This window comes from Telopea speciosissima, chromosome 8 (assembly GCF_018873765.1).
Source record: "Telopea speciosissima isolate NSW1024214 ecotype Mountain lineage chromosome 8, Tspe_v1, whole genome shotgun sequence".
Taxonomy (NCBI): Eukaryota; Viridiplantae; Streptophyta; class Magnoliopsida; order Proteales; family Proteaceae; genus Telopea; species Telopea speciosissima.
Window position 1 is genome coordinate 4589127 of NC_057923.1, and position 19819 is coordinate 4608945.

Consider the following 19819-nt stretch of genomic DNA (forward strand, 5'->3'; position numbering starts at 1 on the left):
AAACGTTAATAGAACAGACTTAATTAGTGGCGTGGTTTAGGAAGAACCCAGTGAATCAACTAACCTGCACTGGTCACACGTAAATTATATAAAATAGAATTTATGAACCTGTGAAATAAGAAATAAATTTAAACCCACCAATCAGCGGAAGAAATTATAAATAATTTATATTTTAAAAAAGGCAAAAAAGCACTATTGCTTATATCTGGTATATCCCTCTCTTTCTCTTCTCTCTCTCTCTCTTTCTTGCTTTCTCTCTTGTGTGGAACGGAAGAATAAAATCGGATCGGCGAAGAAGGAAAGGAGGAAAAGACCAAGCAGTCATGGTATCGACAAGGCGAAGCGGTTCGCTATCGACTAATACTAGCAAGAGATCTTCGTCTGCAGATGAGAAACCCTCGTCACCGAAGCGACAAAAGGTCTTGGAATATGGAATACAGAACCAAGAAAGTGTTTGATGTTTCTTTAAGCTGTGAAATCGTGAATTTCGCGTGTTATTCGTGCTCTTTAACTTTGATTTATTGGAATGTTCAGGTTGAAAACGTTGCCGTAGCTGAGAAATCTTCACAGACGTCGGGATCTTCGGATTATTCGAAGGAATTGTGCTCGTCTCCGGCGTCAGACCCTGTAGAATGTATTCCAATAGACCCTCCGATCTCTAGCAGCGGTGCCGGTGATGCTGTGGATTCTATTAAGGGGGAGAAAGGTGAAGACGGCACCGCTCCGGCCGTTCCTGTAGTATCGCCGATCGCTGAAGGTGAAAATTTGTTTTTCCCCTCCCCTTTTAATGGGAATACTTCTTTGCATGCTTTGAGTGCGTGCTTTATTGGCTTTCTTGGGTTTTCTTCAGTAGTGAATTTTTCTTGATGACCTTTTGGTCTTGTTATTTGAAGGTTCTTCGGCGCTTGTGGTGGACAAGGCAAGGAGTCCGTTCTCTTCATGGGGCGCTTATCAGAAGCAGAATCCGAATATTGACTCTTCGACTCCTTGGTGCAAGCTTCTGTCGCAGTTCTCTCAGGTTGTTCTAGCTCATATTCTCATACTTAGTAGTCATTTTTGTTTTGTTCTTCAAATGCAAATTCATTTCGTTTCTTTCATGCAAAATTTTCCGACTTTTGTGTTGCATACGTTGCTGAGTATTTTTCGCTTCTTCTCAATTCGCCCCAAGTCTCAATATTGAACTGAAGGCAAATTCTTTGCTTCATAAAGATTTTCTGTATTTGTTTTCAATTTAAAACAATTGTTTTAAAAAAAAAATAAAAATTTCCGGTGTGGTCCGATATACTGATTTAGCTGCATTTTTCATCTTTCAATCTGGTATTATTCTTTCAGTGCCCCTCTTTTCCCAGCGGAACTAATTCTTCGTGTGCTGCAGAATCCACATGTTCCCATTTGTAAACCTGTTTTCACTATCGGTTCAAACAGAAACTGCAACTTCTCTATAAAGGACCAAAACATCAGTGCGTATTTATGCAAGATCAAGCATACACAGGTATTATTTGTACGTTAACTTGTTTTATATCTTAAGGTTGTCATCCTCTCTTGGGTGTGGTATATATTTCAGAGTGGTCTACGTGGGTGCCTTTGGTTCCTTGTAATTTAGACATGAACTCTCAACGTGTACATGCGGTATAAGTACTCATTATTTGTGGACATGGTCAGCATGATGGCCGTGTTGTTGCTGTGCTCGAAAGCACAGGGAGCAAGGGGTCTTTGCAAATAAATGGGAAGATTGTCAAGAAAAACTCCAGCAGCGTCCTTAGCTCTGGGGATGAAGTGATATTCAGTTCTGCAGGGAACCATGCTTATGTATCCTTCCGGCTGACTTTAGTTAGGCTTACTTATTTGATGAGTTCTATTTTCATTTCTTTTGTTCTCCTCCTTTGGATGGTTTCCTTAATGCTTTTCCAAATAGATTTTTCAGCAACTCACAGCTGAGGCTGCAGTTAAGTTACCTTCAGCAGTTGGGCTTGCAGAGGCTCAAAGCAATTTGGGTAAAGGGTTACACCTTGAAAGAAGGTCTGGGGATCCTTCAGCTGTCGCTGGAGCCTCTATACTGGCATCTCTATCAAACCTCGGACAAGATTTATCACTTTTGATGCCTCCAGTGAAAAATACTAGTGAAGGCCAACAAGGTACTGAAATTCCTGTTTGTTCTCTTGCTCGAGATGGGCCAGAAATGGACCTTGATGGTCCAGAGAGGAAAGGTAATTCTGATCCAAGTGCAGGGAGTGATAAAACTGTTGAGGTTGGAACAGCCAGCCAAAGCCTTCGTGTGGACAACAATCAAGAATCTGGCGTGGGGTCGGATGTTGTAAAACTTTTGGGGGTTAATGATTCATTAAGGCCTTTCTTGCGGATGTTGGCTGGTTCAAGTAGTTGCGACCTGGAATTGAGCAAGAATATCTTTAAACAGGTATTAGAAGACAGAAAGGAGTGGTCAAGGGATTCACAGCAAACGTCAATGCCTGGTGTTTCTTCCAAATGTGCAGCATTCAAAGAAGATATTCAAGCTGGTATTCTTGATGGAAAAGAATTACAAGTTTCTTTTGACAGTTTTCCTTACTATTTGAGGTATGAATCTAATGCTTGACTATTTTTCTTTCTTATTTTTATTCCATCCCTCTTTTGACCAGATGCACCAATAAATAGCTGTGAGAATGAAGGCTCTAGTTTCCCAGTTTCCTACCATCATATTCTGCTACCTGTCCTCCATCTGCGTATCAGATCTATTGTAGCTTTGCTGTTTTGAGTATTAACTGCTATTTTAATGATAGATGGATATATCCAATCAAATTTGAGAGCAATCTGAATCTGAGTTTGTGTCTAATAGTAGTAGATGAATGGATCTCAGGTCAAATTTGGTCCATATAGATAGTGAATCTATTTGAATTTGGATATACCTGTATTTAATTCAATTACAGCCCTGCGCTTGAACTGCTGAGTTCTAGTTCATCGATCTCTCTTAGTCTCAGCATTGTTTAGTTGTCAAAGGATTGTCTGAACTTAATGGTTGGACTCTCCTATCATTCTTCACAGAGGGTTTGATTGTTCTCACTGGATGGGCAGACCATTGGACCATGGCCACTGTTATGCCAAGGAAGATTTTTTGAAAGTTAAAAGAAACATATCTAATGGTGGAGACTCAAACCCTAGAACTTCCAAATCACATGTGGGGGCCTTTACTACAATGCAAGGGACATGTATTAAGAAACTCTATTTCTAGTTAGTGATGTTACAATTTCTGTTGTTAACTTTAACTTTTGATTATTTGGACTTGGATTATCAGATTGCCGACTGCCAGGCATTAATGCTTTACATTTGGTCTGGTTTTAGGAATTTTGATGTAAAATTTAATATTGTAATCCTTATTTGAAAAGAAAAGAACCAGTTACAGATATTAGCCAAAGTGGTACTTCTGATAGTAAATATTAGAAATTTCCTATTTTTATCATAGTATATTGCAATTTGTCTAGTGGGTGAGCCTTGGCATGACGGTTAAGTTGCGCTATTGCAACCTGTTGGCTGTGGGTTCAAAACTTGGAAACAGCTTCTCCTGTGAAGCAGGGGGTAAGACTGCACACATTTGCTCCTCTCAGACCCTGCAGTAGCGGGAGCCTCGTGCACTGTGACACTCTTTGATGTTGTAATTTGTCTAGTGCCTCGGTTTTCTCCTGTTGGGACTAATCAGAGGAATTTTTTCCTTTTCATTCAATGGCATAACCCATCCCCAAAGAGAAAACTCTCCTAACCGTACTATACACGGTCCCCAAGGCCAAGAGGGCTGTACAACAGGGCCTTCCATTACAGAATTGCTTGAAAATGTTACTCTAGTTAAACCAGACCTCGGTGTCTTAGATTTTTCCCCCCTTTATTCTTGTTTATCCTTTTACTTTTTCTTCCTAGTTTACCCTCCCATCACTACAGTTTTTTTTTTTTTTGTTAATGAGGGTGTCCGGACAGGCCCGACTTGTCTACTGGTCAGGTACACATGCCACTACACATGTGCACCAGATCCTATGAGAACCATAGAAGCTGGGGGCTAGCCCCAAGAGGGTAAGGAGAGTCGAAGTCAGGACACATGTCGATTTAGGCACGTTCCCTCCCATCACTAAATGTTACATTCCTTTTTATTATTTCTTTTCTTATATTTTGAACTAATGACTATTACGATTATGCCATTCTTTGTTACTTTCCTTTATTAAGTGCTGCATTGATATAGGAATTACATAGTTGCCATTACTCTTGCAAATTGTACATTTACTATCTTGGGTGGGCCCATAAGCAATCTGAACTGGTGCTTGGAACCCCAGACTGCACCAACCACTCCCCATCAATTAGAGGGGATTTGAGTAAAGAATATAAGTTTTTTCTAAGAGTTTTTGTGCTGTTGAGCAGTGCATACAGGATTGGTATCCCAAACCTGATTTCTTATCTTCTTCCTCCCAAGAAGATTGATCTCATTTCTCTCCCTCCCTTTCCATCGAACGAATTTCTTCCCTTAACGGATGCAGTTGCTTCCTTTTTCTCAGGTATGATCACAAATTTGATTATTGGGCCTGCTGGCATCTGAGATCCATAATCTGGATTTTCAGATTAGTGGCACTTCTCCTTATATTTTTTTTATATGCTTTGGAATCATCAGTTGTCTTAATGGTTCTCTAGAGACCTTCGGTGTAGGAAGTTGATGCGTTCTGTGCATTCATGCATGCATGTGTCTGTATGTAATCTCACAATGCCTAGTTGTTCTGTGCTCTTAGATATCTTCAATCGTTGATGTTCTGCAAATATTATCTTGTGTACTGATCTGCCAAATGTGTTGATGTGGTTGGTGCATGGGAGCTCTCTATTGTCTCGAAAACAACCTCAATGGAATACTGAAGATCGTTAAATAGGATTCATTTACTGTGCATCATTCATGATTGCTAATACTTCATTGCATGTCTGTAACCAGTGTTGTATGACTTTTGTGACAGTGAGAACACCAAAAACGTCCTGATTAGTGCAGTATTTATACACCTGAAACGAAAAGAATATGCAAAATATACATCTGAACTTCCTACTGTGAGCCCAAGAATTTTGCTATCTGGTCCTGCAGGTGAGCTGAGAAAACCTCCAAGTTTTCCTCAAGGTTTTATTCATTTAGTTTCCTTATAAAATTGTATTTGTTTAATTTTGCAGGTTCTGAGATATATCAGGAGATGTTGTCAAAGGCACTTGCCAATCACTTTGGGGCTAAATTGCTTATATTTGATAGTCATTCATTTCTTGGGGTAAATATACGGCACTTTCAAACCTAAATCTATGATAGTGGAACAGTTCTGTATATGTACCATATGTAGCTGTATTGGAGAATTTGGAATTTCTAAACTCATTAATTTGATATCATCCTGCATTTTGCAGATATTCTGTTTCTGTCATTATTGTTGTAGTTAGACAATGCTACTACTGATGTTATTGTATTTAGTAGGAAAACAGTTGATTGGCAAGAGAATTATAAATTATAAATTTGCTGTAGGTTCTGTCTTCAAAGGAAGTGGAGCTTCTGAAAGATGGATTACGAGCAGAAAAATCCTGTGTCTGTTCGAAGCCCCGTCCAGGGCAGACGGATTTGGTTAAAACCATTATTCCTTCTGGTGGAGAGTCAGATGCACCAATCCCTGCAGATGTGCCTTCTTGTGCTCTGGAATCTCAACCAAAGCTAGAGACAAGCACCACGCCTGCATCCTCTGGGACATCTAAGAATCATCTTTTCAAGATGGGTATGCTCTTTTGGGAAGGATTTTATCATGTTTTGCTTCTTTAGGTTTTAATTAATCATGATTTGACTCTATTTGTATGTACTTCTGACTATGAAACATTCAGGTGACAGAGTGAGATTTGTGGGTATGGTCCCTGGTAGCACGTATCCATCAGCCCCAGCTCCTTCAAGGTATGAAGTATATGTACATACGTATATGTTCATTAGTATGGGAGTCAATTGTTTTGATTCAGCTGTACATCTAATTTTCCGGTGACTGTTTAGATAATTTGTATGATTTTCAAAGTGAGTTTACAAATACAGCAGATGGTTCATGTGTTTTTTATGGTCGTTTGCCTCTCAAAAGTTCCATATCTGCAGGATACACAAGCCACACACACACACACACTGCAACACTCTTTTCTCATTGCTTTCTTGTTCTTTGGAGCTGATAAAAGCATGTTTTTAACTATTCTGATGCTTTTACATCATGGATTTAATCCTGCGCAGATTCTTTGGATCTCTTGTTCGTTACTCTTTTTCCTCTATGTATCATTAGTTGTTCTCACTGTTTTAATGTTTTACATTCTTTGTAACTGTATACAGGGGCCCAACATATGGATTTCGTGGAAAAGTTCTCTTGCCTTTCGAAGATAATATGTTGTCCAAAATTGGTGTAAGGTTTGATAAACCTATTCCTGAAGGTGTTGACCTTGGAGGCTTATGTGAAGGAAGTCATGGATTCTTTTGCAATGGTGATCTCTTGGTCCTGTGTTTATATTTTCCACTAGTTAACATTTATTGCTTTAAGTATTGTTTACTCAGTTGTTGGTTGTTTATTTCTTTTATAGCCAATGATCTTCGTCTGGAGACCCCAGGTGTGGAGGATTTGGACAAATTACTCATCAATACATTGTTTGAGGTAGCTACTTTTGTTATGAACTAACTATGCATCTTCCAAAGCTGGCAATTTTGTGTTATGTAAATTGGTTACAAATCCGTTTATAACTTTCCAGGTTGTATCCAGTGAAAGCAGAAATTCTCCTTTCATTTTGTTTATGAAAGATGTTGAGAAGTCTATCGTAGGAAATTCCGAATCATATTCAGCGTTTAAGAGCCGGCTGGAAAAGCTAACTGATAATGTTGTCATCATTGGCTCACACACCCAAACTGATAATCGTAAGGAAAAGGTGACAACTTATTTTCCATGGATTGGGTGCTTTGGCTTTTGGGGACTTCTGTTCCTTGAATTCTCCTTGTTGGTGTTAATTGTGATTCTTTTGTCTTTGGAATATTCTTTCCTTGAATCCTATGTTGTTTCTCATGCAGTCACATCCTGGAGGTCTTCTTTTCACAAAATTTGGAAGCAATCAGACTGCCCTGCTTGATTTTGCATTCCCGGTAAAAAGTCCACCATGAATTCTTCTGACTTTTCAGTGATAGTTTATTGTTGGGAGTTTGCTTTGGAGAGTGGATTTTCCCTTCTTTTTGTGCTTACATAAATCCTGCTAATGCAGTATAGCTTATTCGTGTTGATCTTCCGGTGATCAATTTTAAAGTGCACTTTTTTTTTTTGGCTGTATGGTTTCCATATTATTAACTGTTGCAAATTTTGACTGATCATCAGAATTGGAAGAGGCAACTCTTATGTCTCAGGATCTTTCTTGCTAACTTATTATTATTATTGCTTTTTAAGATGGACATTTGACGTGACCTTTAGACATGACGAAATTATGAAAGAGATTTTATAAAAAGAATGACCCCTATAGTGTTTTCTTTTCAAATGAAGAGTATTAGAGATGGATAACTTCCAATCAGTGAAAAGATGCAGTGAACCTCTATACTCTAAAAAGTATTGCATCCTGACCTCATAGGTTGAATTGATCACTGAATATTTTTTATAAATCGAGCCTGAGAAAAGAATAAGCTGTTTGTCCTTTCACACCATCCTGTAAGCTTGCAGAGAAACATTATCGAATGTCCTGTTTTTTCTTTCCCGCCGGAGACTTAAAAAAATAGCCGCTAAAATTAGCTGCCCTAGTTTTAGTCCTGTAGGATTCAAGGACTGGATGTTCGTAAAATTAGTTGGCCTAGTTTTAGTCCTGTAGGATTCAAAGACTAGATGTTTAATGGTCGCCTAGGCTACAAGGCGATTCTTGAATGCCTAGGTGACTGATCACCATATTGTTTAAGGCATCCAGACAAGATAGGGTGAAAAGATCAAAAGAAAGGAAACAATGCGGAGAAGGTGGAGGAAATAGGGAGAAACAGGGAGGAAGGGACATGGGGGAGAAAAACCACAGAGTGAATGGAAAAATGGGGGAGAAGTAGTAGTAACAGCTGCCACTACAGTTGGAAAGGTTATAATGGCAGCCACTACCACCATTATCCACTGCCATCAAGAAGAAGAAGACCCTTCCATATTTACTAGTAAAAAGGAAAAAATTAATTATTTTACACATGAGTCCCCCTGTAAAATTAAAACTAATAGGACATAGGTTTAGTGTTTTAAGCAAACCCATCTCTTTATCGACACGACTTGACCTGCCTGGGTGCCTCCTAAACCCCAAGGTGCCTAGCCTCTGCCTAGGCTCGCCTTGCCAGCATGACAACTAAGAGATGTGCCATGATCTTGTTAAATTCCCTCCTCATTTGGATTACTCAAATTAGAGCCAATTTATCTATCCAAAAAAAAAAAAAAAAAGTCTCAAGAGTGTCAAGGATGCTCTGCAAAATGATATCTCAGAACAAATGAGAAACAGATTCAGTATTACCAGTGTACTTGGATTCTGGGAATGGCATTCCCCTTGGCATCAAGTGGTCAATTGTGAGGATTCTGTCTGAAAACATACATCTCAAAAAGAATGGAAAAGAGCCCCAGAGAAAAAAGAATCCCAAAAACTGTATAAAGAAGGCATAAAGTCGAGGTGACTGGTAGATAACAAGAAGGGGATGGTGATGCCACAATGGATCCTGGGCCTAACAGGCTGTTGCTAAACAAGGTCAGCTACCTCATTGGCCAATCTCAGCTGCCACTGGAATGAGAAGCTCATAGAAAGCATTGTATCTTGGGTATGCATAATGATTAATGAGGTTAGAGAACTACTGAGGCCAACCGTTTAGTTCAACATCCATCTGATACCATTAAGTGAGTGTCCTTCCATTATATCATTCTCAGTACAGCTTCAATGAGTATTGTCCTACCTGAATGGCAAACAGGAAAACATAGCTCTCATGAGGTCCCTTTATCCCAAAGTAACACAATGTTTCCATTATTGATCCATCTGTATGTATAATTAAAAACCATTTAAACCACCAATAGAGGGGACCTGTATTGCCAAGTGAGCTCCCTTCAAAGTTCCAACTCGAAAGCTTCTTAGTTTCTCCTCCCCCCCCCCCCCCCTCTCAATTTTTGGGGGTTGGGAAGAAGGGAGCAACAAATACAAATGGAGACTGAGAGTCACCTGGAATACCTTTGAGCTGCCATCCAATGAGCCACTATAGGGAATTATTTATTTATTTGTTATTTTTTGCAGCCTTCTGAAACTACATGCACACTCATCCACAAAAAGTTGATTCTCATACTAGATGAGCAGCATGCGCTAGATGCTAAAACACAGTATTAGCATATTCTTAGTAGTTAGTAGTGGTTTTGTCCATTTTAAGAATTATCAATAAATGGTTTGTGGTTCCAAGCTTCCATAGCAAAAGGGAAACAAAGGAACGAATGGTTGCCTGATTCCATAGCCTTTGTACACCTTATAAAGACACTGTTCTGTTTGTCTCCCTTGTACGTACCAGAATATGTGGTAAATAGCAGAATGTGAGTAAACTCCTAAGCCAATTGTCTTGTATTTCAGGACTTGAAGTAATCGTAGGACTTTAAGAGGGAAATAAAACCCTAGGGGTGTTGGAGTCATACATATTAGGAAGTTAAACAAAATCTGGACGGAACTATCACATAAAAATTAAATAAAATTAGTGTAGCTGTGATGAGGATGTTGAGATAGATGAGTGGTAAAACTATAAAAGATAAAACAAGGAATGAATGCATTAGAGGTAATATGGGAGCTGCTCCAGTATATGATAAATTAAGATAAAATCGTTTCAGGTAGTGGCATGGTTTTGTGTAACTCTCTTTACGGAGTGTAATTGATAATGAACTCATCAGTGTGCATATGGCCTGGAAACTTGATGCACTTAAAGGTTAAGGAGTTGGTGCAGGTAAAGATCCTTGCGGTTCTTGATCTATATGGCTGTGCCATGTTCATATTATGAATGCAGCTTCATGGCTTGTTAAATACCAAGGAGATGGTATTTCTATGAATGTTTTCTTACATCTCAGAGTTCAAGGGCCTAAATGAAGGAGGGTAATCTGAAGAGTGAGTGGGAACGGAGAACTGGAGTAATGAAATTGAGCTTGACTTTGTTTTTTTCCAGTGGATTTCTGCTGGACTTCAGTTTTGGTTAACCATCCTTTTATGCTGAACAATATTGAGGCCAATATACCTGTAGTGAATTGAAAATTCCGAAGTCATAGTGGTTTGAAGTTACTGATTGTCTATTCTTATCTTTGGAATCAGTAAAGTATTTCACTTGTGTATGTGCGACTTATCTGCACCAAATCCCATGATGTGAGATGGGCTATTGTCAGTTCACAACTTTAGCCTGGTTGTATGTATCAGTGGGGACACACTGACCTCAACAAACCAAAACTGTGATACTATATGTGGCATGTTTTTAAAAAAATAGTTGTTTCATATAAGTAAGAAAAGTGAAAGAAATGCACAACTAAGGAAAACTTAGTTACATGAAAGTTGGATGCCTTCATCACAAAATCCACCTGTTGACTTTGGTTAAGAGTAACAGAGCATTTGATATGGCACCATAATGAAGTTCTAAACTGTTTTCATCTGTTATTGCTTTCTAGATTCTTTCAATATATTACATTATTAATTTAAAAAACAAAATTCCATTACTCCCTAATTATCTTCAGAGCCTATCCTATCCTTTATGGTTTTTATGATGAAGACATTATTGAGCTTCGAAGCATACTTGTCACGGCATCTAGGCGACCCAAGGTGTTGGAGGGGGGCCTGGACGCAAGGCAACAACAAGAAGGCGCCCACCTAGGCGACCAAGGCACCTGGACGCTTAAGAGTCGCCTTGACAAACTATGATTTGGAGTGACTAAGCTGAAAATATTTTATCTGTTGATACCTAATACCATTTATTTGGTTTCTCAGGATAGTTTTGGGAGACTGCATGACAGAGGCAAAGAAGTCCCAAAAACAACAAAGCTGTTGACAAAGCTTTTCCCAAATAAAGTCATGATACATGTGCCCCAGGTTTGTAATGTGGATTCTTAGTTTCATTTACTGTTACCTTGATTTACTTCATGCGGCATCTGATGGCAGCTTAATCTAATGTAGGATGAGACCGTCCTTCTAGACTGGAGAAATCAATTAGATCGAGATGTTGAAACTCTTAAAGCCAAGGGGAATTTGAGTCACCTTCGTTCTGTAAGCAATTTCTCCCTCCCAACCATTATTTATTAAAGCTACCAGCTTTTTTTTTCTTCTTACAATTGTCCTTAAACTTGAGATTATTCGAGATACAGATGATCCCCACGTGGTCCTTTATTTTCTTCTGAAAACCTTGTTCTTGTTAGGTATTGCAATGGGGCAGATATCACCAAAACTGTGATTGACCTGTTTAAAATATTTTAAAACCATAACAAAATGGATGGGGTTCACCAGTTTTACAAGATTACCAGAGTGGATGTAGTACCAAGGGTTCCTCAAATACCATACTTGACATTAATCACAAAAGGATCATACCATACTGAATAGTTAGGTCCAGAGCACTAGTTTAACCCACTCCATTGCCATCCCTAGTTCCAGTATGATCACTTAACTATTTCTTAACTTGAATGTAGGTTATCAAAATTACTTCAATGCAGTTAATTGGTTCAAAGAAGCACAAGAAAAAGAAAATAAGAAAACAAATGGGTTTCCCTTATTAAGTTCTATTGGTAGAGTCATTCCTATTACTATAAATGGCAGAAGGAGAATAGGGTGGATTGGATTCCTTTAGAGTATTTGGAGTGGATAGCATCCTCATGGAGATTAGTATCACAAGCAGTTTGCCATTTAATAGTCATGGCTTCATGCTAATCTTGCATGTTCGATGTTCTGAAAGCATATCTTTTCTCTGGGATTCTTTCCAAAGTCGTATATAGAATGGCAGAATAGGATTGGATGATGGAAAAACCAGCAAGCAGCAAGCGGGGCTTAGTCAAGTCAAGCAGCGAGCTACAGAACAAGCGAGAAAACGGAGGGCGCGTTAGCGCACTCTGGCTTTCCAACACTTGAGCGCTTAGCGCAAAAGCCATTGCATGTTAGTGCATCAATTTTTTTGGCTACGCGTGCCAGCCTTTTTCAGCTGGCTTCAAAGCCTAAACGTGCCGTGAACTGTAATAATAGTTGTCATGGCGTCTAGGCGACCCAAGGTATTGGAGAGGGGGTCCAGACGCAAGGCAACACCAAGAAGGCGTCTGCCTAGGTGACCAAGACGTCCAAGGCGCCTGGACTACTAGGCGACGCCTTGACAACTATGACTGTAATTGTGAAAAAGTTGGAAGATCTGGCCAAAGAAGTTGATAGCCCTTTAGATTCATTCCCATGGTTTAATCCTTCCCAGTAAAATGCGGTGAGTTCGAATTCTGATTGCTTTTACGCGAGAAATGGGTACCACCTCTAAGCCTATGTATTCCTCAATGACCACTCTTTTCTTTTGTGCTCTGACATATCCAAGGCAGGCCTATGTATTCCTCAATGACCACTCTTTTCTTTTGTGCTGTGACATATCCAAGGCTGCTTACCACAAGCATCCTACACCATACAACTAGTTATTTATTTATTAAACACATGTAGGTAGGCTCGTTCATAAATTCACCTTTATATATAGGGGTTTCAATTTCCTGTTGGAAAGTGGAGTTCCAAGCTAGAGTGTGGGCAAGTTTTAAAGTATCAATATCGGGTATTATATTGGAAGGGTGATTTTAAGAGACATAGCGGATCGTATCAGAGATACGCAAGATACGCATGGGAATGATCAAGATATACATCAAAATACACTTTGGAGTAAAAAACAATATAAATAAGCAATATATAACATCTATCATGCATAAACATTAAAATGGAGAACAACGTATAATGAGACAAGTGCATTAAACTGAAATTGTTATAAAGGATGAGGTTTCTTACATGTTGTAATAGACTAATAGTATATTGCTATGAAGAGTGTTGTTTTTCTCTGAAAATTCATGGATTTGAGTACAAATCCTTGCAGATGATCAAGTTTGATGCATCAACCAACTTAGTTTTACCTAAATTTATCGATTTATAGCAAAAAATAGGATTAAAAACCAGATTTAAACACAAAGATGAAGTTTTTCTGAAACCTACCTTTTTCTGCGATTTCTCCTTCAATCTCTGATCTCAACTTGTTGAATGATGCAAACTAAGTTTTTATAGCACCTCTTGAATCGTATTAGAGTGTAGATTAGAACCTCCAATTCCAATTTTTAAAAAAAATGTGGTTAAAGGCAAGTTTCGAGTGTCTTGGTTGGGAGTTCCTTCCCTTTTTCCGCCAAATGACTCTTTGTATTGAGTCTGATAGTCACATGGGCCTTCAATGGCTGTATCGGCATATTGGTTGGTATCGACCGTATCGGTCTGTATCGAGCCGTATCTGCCGATGCATACTGATACTCTCATAGAACCCTTTAACGTATGTATCATAAGTATCGGTATGTAGCAGCCGATACAATACGATACCAATTGAGTCATATTATTATTATTTTTTAAAAAGATACGTTTCGATATGTATCGTATCGGTACCAACCGACACTGATATGTATTGGCCGATACAAGATGATACGGACCGATACTTTAAACCATGACTGTGGGAGACAAGTAGCAGTTCATGGAGTGAACAAGTTCCGGAGGGATTTGATTTTAGACTGAACTACGTGTTGGAGGAACCGACTTAACCTAGTTCAAGAGGAACGGAGTCACTCGGGCCCCCCCCCCCCCCGGGGTTCTTTCCAGCTTGACAAATTCTTTCATTTTTTCCGTTCCATCATTACAAAAATGAGCAATTCTAATTCTTAATCCTATAGGGTTGAATAAATATTCAATTAACCGTTGGTATAATTGCTATCCTTGGTGTGTTTTATTTTTTAGGATAGGGCCATTCAAAAGAACAAAAAAGGACCTGCAGTATGTGTTTTTTTTTGGTTTAGATTGTGTCTTGTCCCTTGGAACACATTGCAATGTACTTTCAAGATTTAAATGAAAGGAACTGACAAACATGCTCACTTTTCGGAAATACTCTTTGGACTTGCAGTATTTGTTTTTTGTTTGTAATTTTTATTTTTGAAGAGATAAGTATTTTGTTAATGGAATTAGAAACTCTAGCAAGAATGGGCTCCAAAGAGTTCTTCAATTGAGGAGGTATGGTAGGCACATGGTGCTGAAATTCATTGGCTCAAATACCAATGGAGAACTCTATGCTGGAAAATTGAGCTGATTTACATAATTTGGTTGTATAGAAACCTATCCTTGGCTTGGCCAGGTTTTGCCTTTTTCCTTCTTTATCGTCTCTTGTTCTTTGGTGTGCTCTTATTTCCTTTCTTGCTTAGGGTGTAGGTTTTTGCTTATGATTCTGATTGTTGTATCTAGTTGGGCTTCCAGGTGGGTTTGGGTGTTCAGTGTTGCAGTTTGTTATGGGTTATGTTCCGTCTTTTTTTTCTGTCTCCCCTCTCTCTTCTTCTGGCTTTTGTTTGTGGCCTGTTTCTCCGCTCTCTCTCCTTCTGATTTTTTTTATTACAGTAAAAGAATATCCTTCACTGTTTTTATTATATACAGGTCTTGAATCGCAGTGGATTGGAGTGTGATGGACTTGAGACATTATGTATTAAGGACCAAGCACTGACACATGAAAGTATGTGCCGATCTTAATATCTTACAACATTGGAACATTTCCTTTATGGTGATTTCCTCAGGAGTCTGCATGGGGTAATATTCAAGAGAAATCATGTGTTAGTATATTTTTCAGGTGCGGAGAAGGTTGTTGGGTGGGCTTTAAGTCACCATCTAATGCAGCATTCTGAAGTTGATCGAGAAGATACAAAGCTTGTTTTATCCTGTGAGAGGTATTATTATCTTTCTGAATTGTTACTATCAGTACAAACATGTTTAGAGTTATATAATTGTGTTCTGATGTTGCAATTCTTGCAGTATCCAGTATGGTATTGGGGTCTTACAGGCTATACAGAATGAATCTAAAAGCTTGAAGAAGTCCCTAAAGGTATTCTTATAATTTCTTAATTCTTGTCCAAGTTATATTTATAGTTCAGTTAGGTGCAATGTCAATGTTCCAGAATAGCTTTAATAAATTTTTGATGTTTGGAAATAGCTTGAATAAAATTTTTCATGTTTGGAGCTTTCTTTATCCATGGATGAATGTTTATCATATGTTCTGATATATGTGTCATGGAAATCCTCAGGATGTTGCAACTGAGAATGAATTCGAGAAGAGGCTCCTGGCTGATGTTATTCCACCTAGTGATATTGGTGTAACATTTGATGACATTGGAGCTCTTGAAAATGTCAAGGATACATTGAAGGAGCTGGTGATGCTTCCTTTGCAGAGGCCTGAGCTGTTCTGCAAGGGGCAACTGACAAAGGTTTTGCTCATTTCTCTATCATTAACTTCTAAACATGCTACAAACATTATTTGCTTTCTTCTATCCTACCATGATTGTTTTCATGCCATCACAAATACTTGATTTGAACAGCAATTGGTTGTTGGTAGTAATAGTTAGGGTGCTCTTGGGCCAAGTCATGGAGTAGGTCGGGCCTGAACTTAAATACTGGGGCTAGCTTACTAAAAAGTTAACAAATGCTGAGTCCAGGACCAGTTCATGTGGATAAATAAACTTGTAAAGCTTGTGTATGCTAAGTTCTTTATATATGATCATATTGGACTTGGATCAAGATCTAATCCTACAACTCTGCTTTCCAGAAGATAATCATCCTAACAAACGGGCCATTGTTTTCTTGATTGTGCAATTCTGTTCCCTCAAGGCTCTCCTGATGTAATTTCTTCTATATGCAGCCTTGCAAGGGCATTCTTTTATTTGGTCCCCCTGGAACAGGGAAGACGATGCTCGCAAAAGCTGTTGCCACTGAAGCTGGTGCCAACTTCATCAATATTTCAATGTCTAGCATCACATCTAAGGTTAATATTGCTGAGATGATACTGATATTATGATTCTGTATTGAGCTCCGAATTATACTTATCTTCTCATCTTTCTTATGGCAGTGGTTTGGTGAGGGTGAGAAGTATGTAAAAGCTGTCTTCTCATTAGCAAGTAAAATTGCTCCTAGTGTTGTATTTGTTGATGAGGTGAGTTGTTTTGCATCTCTGCCTAACTACAGTTTACTGTCTGGGAGTTGGGGTTGCATTAGCCACATTCTTTTCTGGTTCTTTGTATAGGTTGATAGCATGCTGGGCCGGAGAGAAAACCCTGGAGAACATGAGGCCATGCGTAAGATGAAAAATGAATTTATGGTGAATTGGGATGGGTTACGCACGAAAGATAAGGAACGCGTTTTGGTGCTTGCTGCCACAAATAGGCCTTTTGACCTTGATGAGGCTGTTATTAGAAGGCTTCCTCGCAGGTAAAAACAGCATATATCATGGGCCTAGTTATATTTCCAAAACTAGCCCTGAGTTTCTTTCTTGTGGAGCATCATCGGGTTTCTCTAGTAATAACTGCTTCTCTGCAGATTGATGGTAAATTTGCCAGATGCTCCAAATAGAGCAAAGATTGTAAAAGTGATACTGGCGAAGGAAGACTTGTCTCCAGATTTTGATCTGGATGCAATTGCAAGTATGACAGATGGCTATTCTGGAAGTGACCTCAAGGTTATCTCAAGTCTTTACTGCTTTTTTTGGGACAATTCATGGAATTTTCTCACTTGGTATGCTGTGTGGAATATCTGCCTCTTTCATATATCTTGACTTTTTCTGTTTTGCAGAATCTCTGTGTAACTGCCGCACACTGTCCAATTAGAGAGATTTTGGAGAAGGAAAAGAAGGTTAGTTTCTTCTTCTTTAGAAACTTGGTAGTCCCCTCCCCCCCCACACCAAAAAAAATCGGCTCTATTTGAGTTCATACTTGATACAAGGCCTAAGCTATGCATGTCTTTCCTCACCACTTCTCCGAGAGTCATTTTAGGTCTGCCCCTGAATCTTTTAGCTCTTTCAATCTGAGTGAAAACACTCCTCCCTTTTGGAGCATCTAAAGGTTTAAGGACCCAAACCTGGACAGGGTAGAAGTTACTTCCCTCGCGGGCGCTGATCAAATGATCTTTTATGTACCTCAATTTATTATCATAACTCCTATATAACATAAAATACACAGCGGAGGACTTGCTAATTGGAGTTGGATCATAGTTCTAAAGAATATTTACAACAAAGAATAACACTGGTGGCAGATAATTGCATTAAGTATTCAAAAGTTATTACATTTCCGTTACATTTCTCTTACTTCTTGAACATATCCTATACATTCTTACAAACATAGGAGTATATTAGCAATCCTCATCGGCTACTCAGCCGTGTCTCTCAAGTTTATGCACTTCACTCACAAACATCCATTTGTATCTTGTTCATTATATACACTCCTACCTTCTGATCTGTAAAATCAACATATAAAATGGGGTGAGCTAAGAGCCCAGTGAGGAGAATCATGCTATATAATTAATCATACTTATAAGGATATTCTATATACTTCAACAATTATAAATATCATTCCTGAAGTAAACCTAAGTCTGATCATCTTGGTGTCCTGTCAATATGCACAATAATCTGAGGTTCTGTCGGCCATCCACAATCATCTATTCTACTCGTGATTCCAGTTGCCGAAACATTAGGGAGGAAAGATGTGAATGTGATCGATGATTCCTCCAGATACACGATCTACTACCTTGTTCTAGTTACCGAAGCACTAGGGAGGATCATGCACTCGTAAATCACTCATATAAGTTACTGTCTCTGACTCTGGTTATTGGTCTTCTCCTTATTCGAGTGACCGAAGCACTGGGGAGGACTATAACCAGTCATATCACTTATTACGTATTACATCATCCCTCATCTAGTACCTATTCCCCTACTGGAAAGGGATGGAAGTCACAAAGGGTTCTACATTCGTCTCTTTATTACTTTCATTTCTTTTTATTAAAACGTATCACAGGACATTCATTTCATTTGTACATGGCCATACTTTGCATTCATTTAATCATTTCCCATCATTCATGTACATATTCATTTCCATACAAAAGCATCATGTTTTATTACTTAACATATGAATCAGCTCATCTTAACAGGTATCATTTCTGTCATTAAACACATAACAATTATACTTATGCCATTGTACAGTTAACACATATCAACATACAATCAACCAGCCTATACATTACCAAGGTTCGAAAACTCGGAGCCATCTCGGCCCAGCCAAAAACCGAGTTGGGCCGAGATCTCTCGTTTGTGCACTTTTTTTTTTCCGACTCGGAAGCCCATCTCGGTGGGTTTTAGATTTCTTTTAGGTCTGAAAATCGGTATACTGTCTATTTTAGGCCATTTAAACACAATGGCATTATCAGATTTTGCAAAAACTTTGTCCAAATAGGACTTTTACATCAGACCCTTAGTTGGTAGGCGAAGACGTATTAAAATAACACACTATATACATTAATGACATAATTTATGTATATAGGACTCAAACAAAACATTCAATTAATAGGAAAACAACTTAATAAGCATTACAAATGTTAAAGTGAATAAGTGATACATTAGATTGCTCAAGCTTAACGATGTTACAAGTTACAACTATCATCACATAAAATTAGATTGAATGACATATTCGTTCCCCATTTGTCCCACATAATCTTCCCATGACATATTGTTGCTCCACTGTTGCATATAGTTCTCCACAGCATTCATATAAGAGTTCTCATCCACATATGCCAAGATCCCTATCCTAGGGTATAGCTGTTCCACAGTGGCGTTAGACCGTTGTTGTGAAGGTTGATATCCACTGCTTGTGCTATTGTCATATTGAGGAATGTATGGGACTGGGAATGTGGACCCAATGCCAGAGCCAGACTCACTGCTTTGATAGTCATACGCATATGTTGACTGGCCAAACTGACCATAGGCACTATATTCAGAACCGGTGCTCTGCTGGCCATAATCATAGTGATGATGAGGTTGATATGATTGCCACGACTGATGCTCACTACCAGTATCCATAGTCATGCTTCCAAAACTTGCTAGCATGGTGTTCATACTCGTGTTATCATACTGAGGTTGGTTGTGTTTGCGACCTGTCCTTCTCTTGTACGTTTTGCTGTGGCCACCATGGTCTTGATCTTGTGTGGCATGTGTAAACTGAGACTCAGCTGTGAAATGCACAGGGTTTTCCTGGGTTCCCACTTCATGCTGGTATTGCTCGCGCATCCCCTCATGACGATCATCATAATAACCACCACTCTGCATGCCACCACTAGCATCACCACTAGCAGGGTCATCACCATCACCATCATCATCATCATCATCAGGAGCAGTTCCTGTTGCATCCTTAAAAGGTCTCAGTGACTGAGAATGTGCACGGCCCTTTTGCGACATATAGTCGTCAACATCTGTACCGGTTACGGACGCAATGGTGGAGTTGGGGCTACCTCCAGGCTCATCCATCTCTGGTGCACCACGATCCCTCACCCATTGGAATAGGGGATCCTCATCATCATCAGAATTCTCTTGGAATATGTTGGCTAGCTCGATGGGATCTTTGTCATTGTTCTCAAATTCTTCACGTATGTGGCTCATCCTTAGTCTCATATTATAATGCACATACACTAGCTGCTCCAGTCGTTGACTACCCAATCTGTTCCGCCTCTGAGTGTATCAATGCGAATGTACTCCAGTTGCGCTCGCACCCAGAGG

At 39.1% G+C, this 19819-nt stretch overlaps 1 protein-coding gene across 1 annotated transcript in view; it reads left to right on the plus strand.

Moving 5' to 3' along the window:
• The first annotated feature begins 263 nt into the window (after nt 1-263).
• The window catches only part of LOC122672819, a 29098-nt gene continuing 9542 nt past the window's right edge, over nt 264-19819 (plus strand). The window contains exons 1-25 of the mRNA XM_043870310.1: nt 264-419; nt 535-757; nt 894-1018; nt 1376-1492; nt 1663-1809; nt 1916-2574; nt 4977-5098; nt 5182-5273; nt 5519-5762; nt 5866-5932; nt 6347-6495; nt 6592-6662; nt 6757-6930; nt 7070-7141; nt 10987-11088; nt 11173-11262; nt 14674-14749; nt 14864-14960; nt 15046-15115; nt 15315-15494; nt 15926-16048; nt 16133-16216; nt 16307-16491; nt 16600-16738; nt 16852-16911. Coding sequence (XP_043726245.1) covers nt 324-419; nt 535-757; nt 894-1018; nt 1376-1492; nt 1663-1809; nt 1916-2574; nt 4977-5098; nt 5182-5273; nt 5519-5762; nt 5866-5932; nt 6347-6495; nt 6592-6662; nt 6757-6930; nt 7070-7141; nt 10987-11088; nt 11173-11262; nt 14674-14749; nt 14864-14960; nt 15046-15115; nt 15315-15494; nt 15926-16048; nt 16133-16216; nt 16307-16491; nt 16600-16738; nt 16852-16911 — 3564 coding nt within the window. The 5' untranslated portion in view covers nt 264-323. The remainder of the gene's footprint in view (nt 420-534; nt 758-893; nt 1019-1375; nt 1493-1662; nt 1810-1915; nt 2575-4976; nt 5099-5181; nt 5274-5518; nt 5763-5865; nt 5933-6346; nt 6496-6591; nt 6663-6756; nt 6931-7069; nt 7142-10986; nt 11089-11172; nt 11263-14673; nt 14750-14863; nt 14961-15045; nt 15116-15314; nt 15495-15925; nt 16049-16132; nt 16217-16306; nt 16492-16599; nt 16739-16851; nt 16912-19819) is intronic.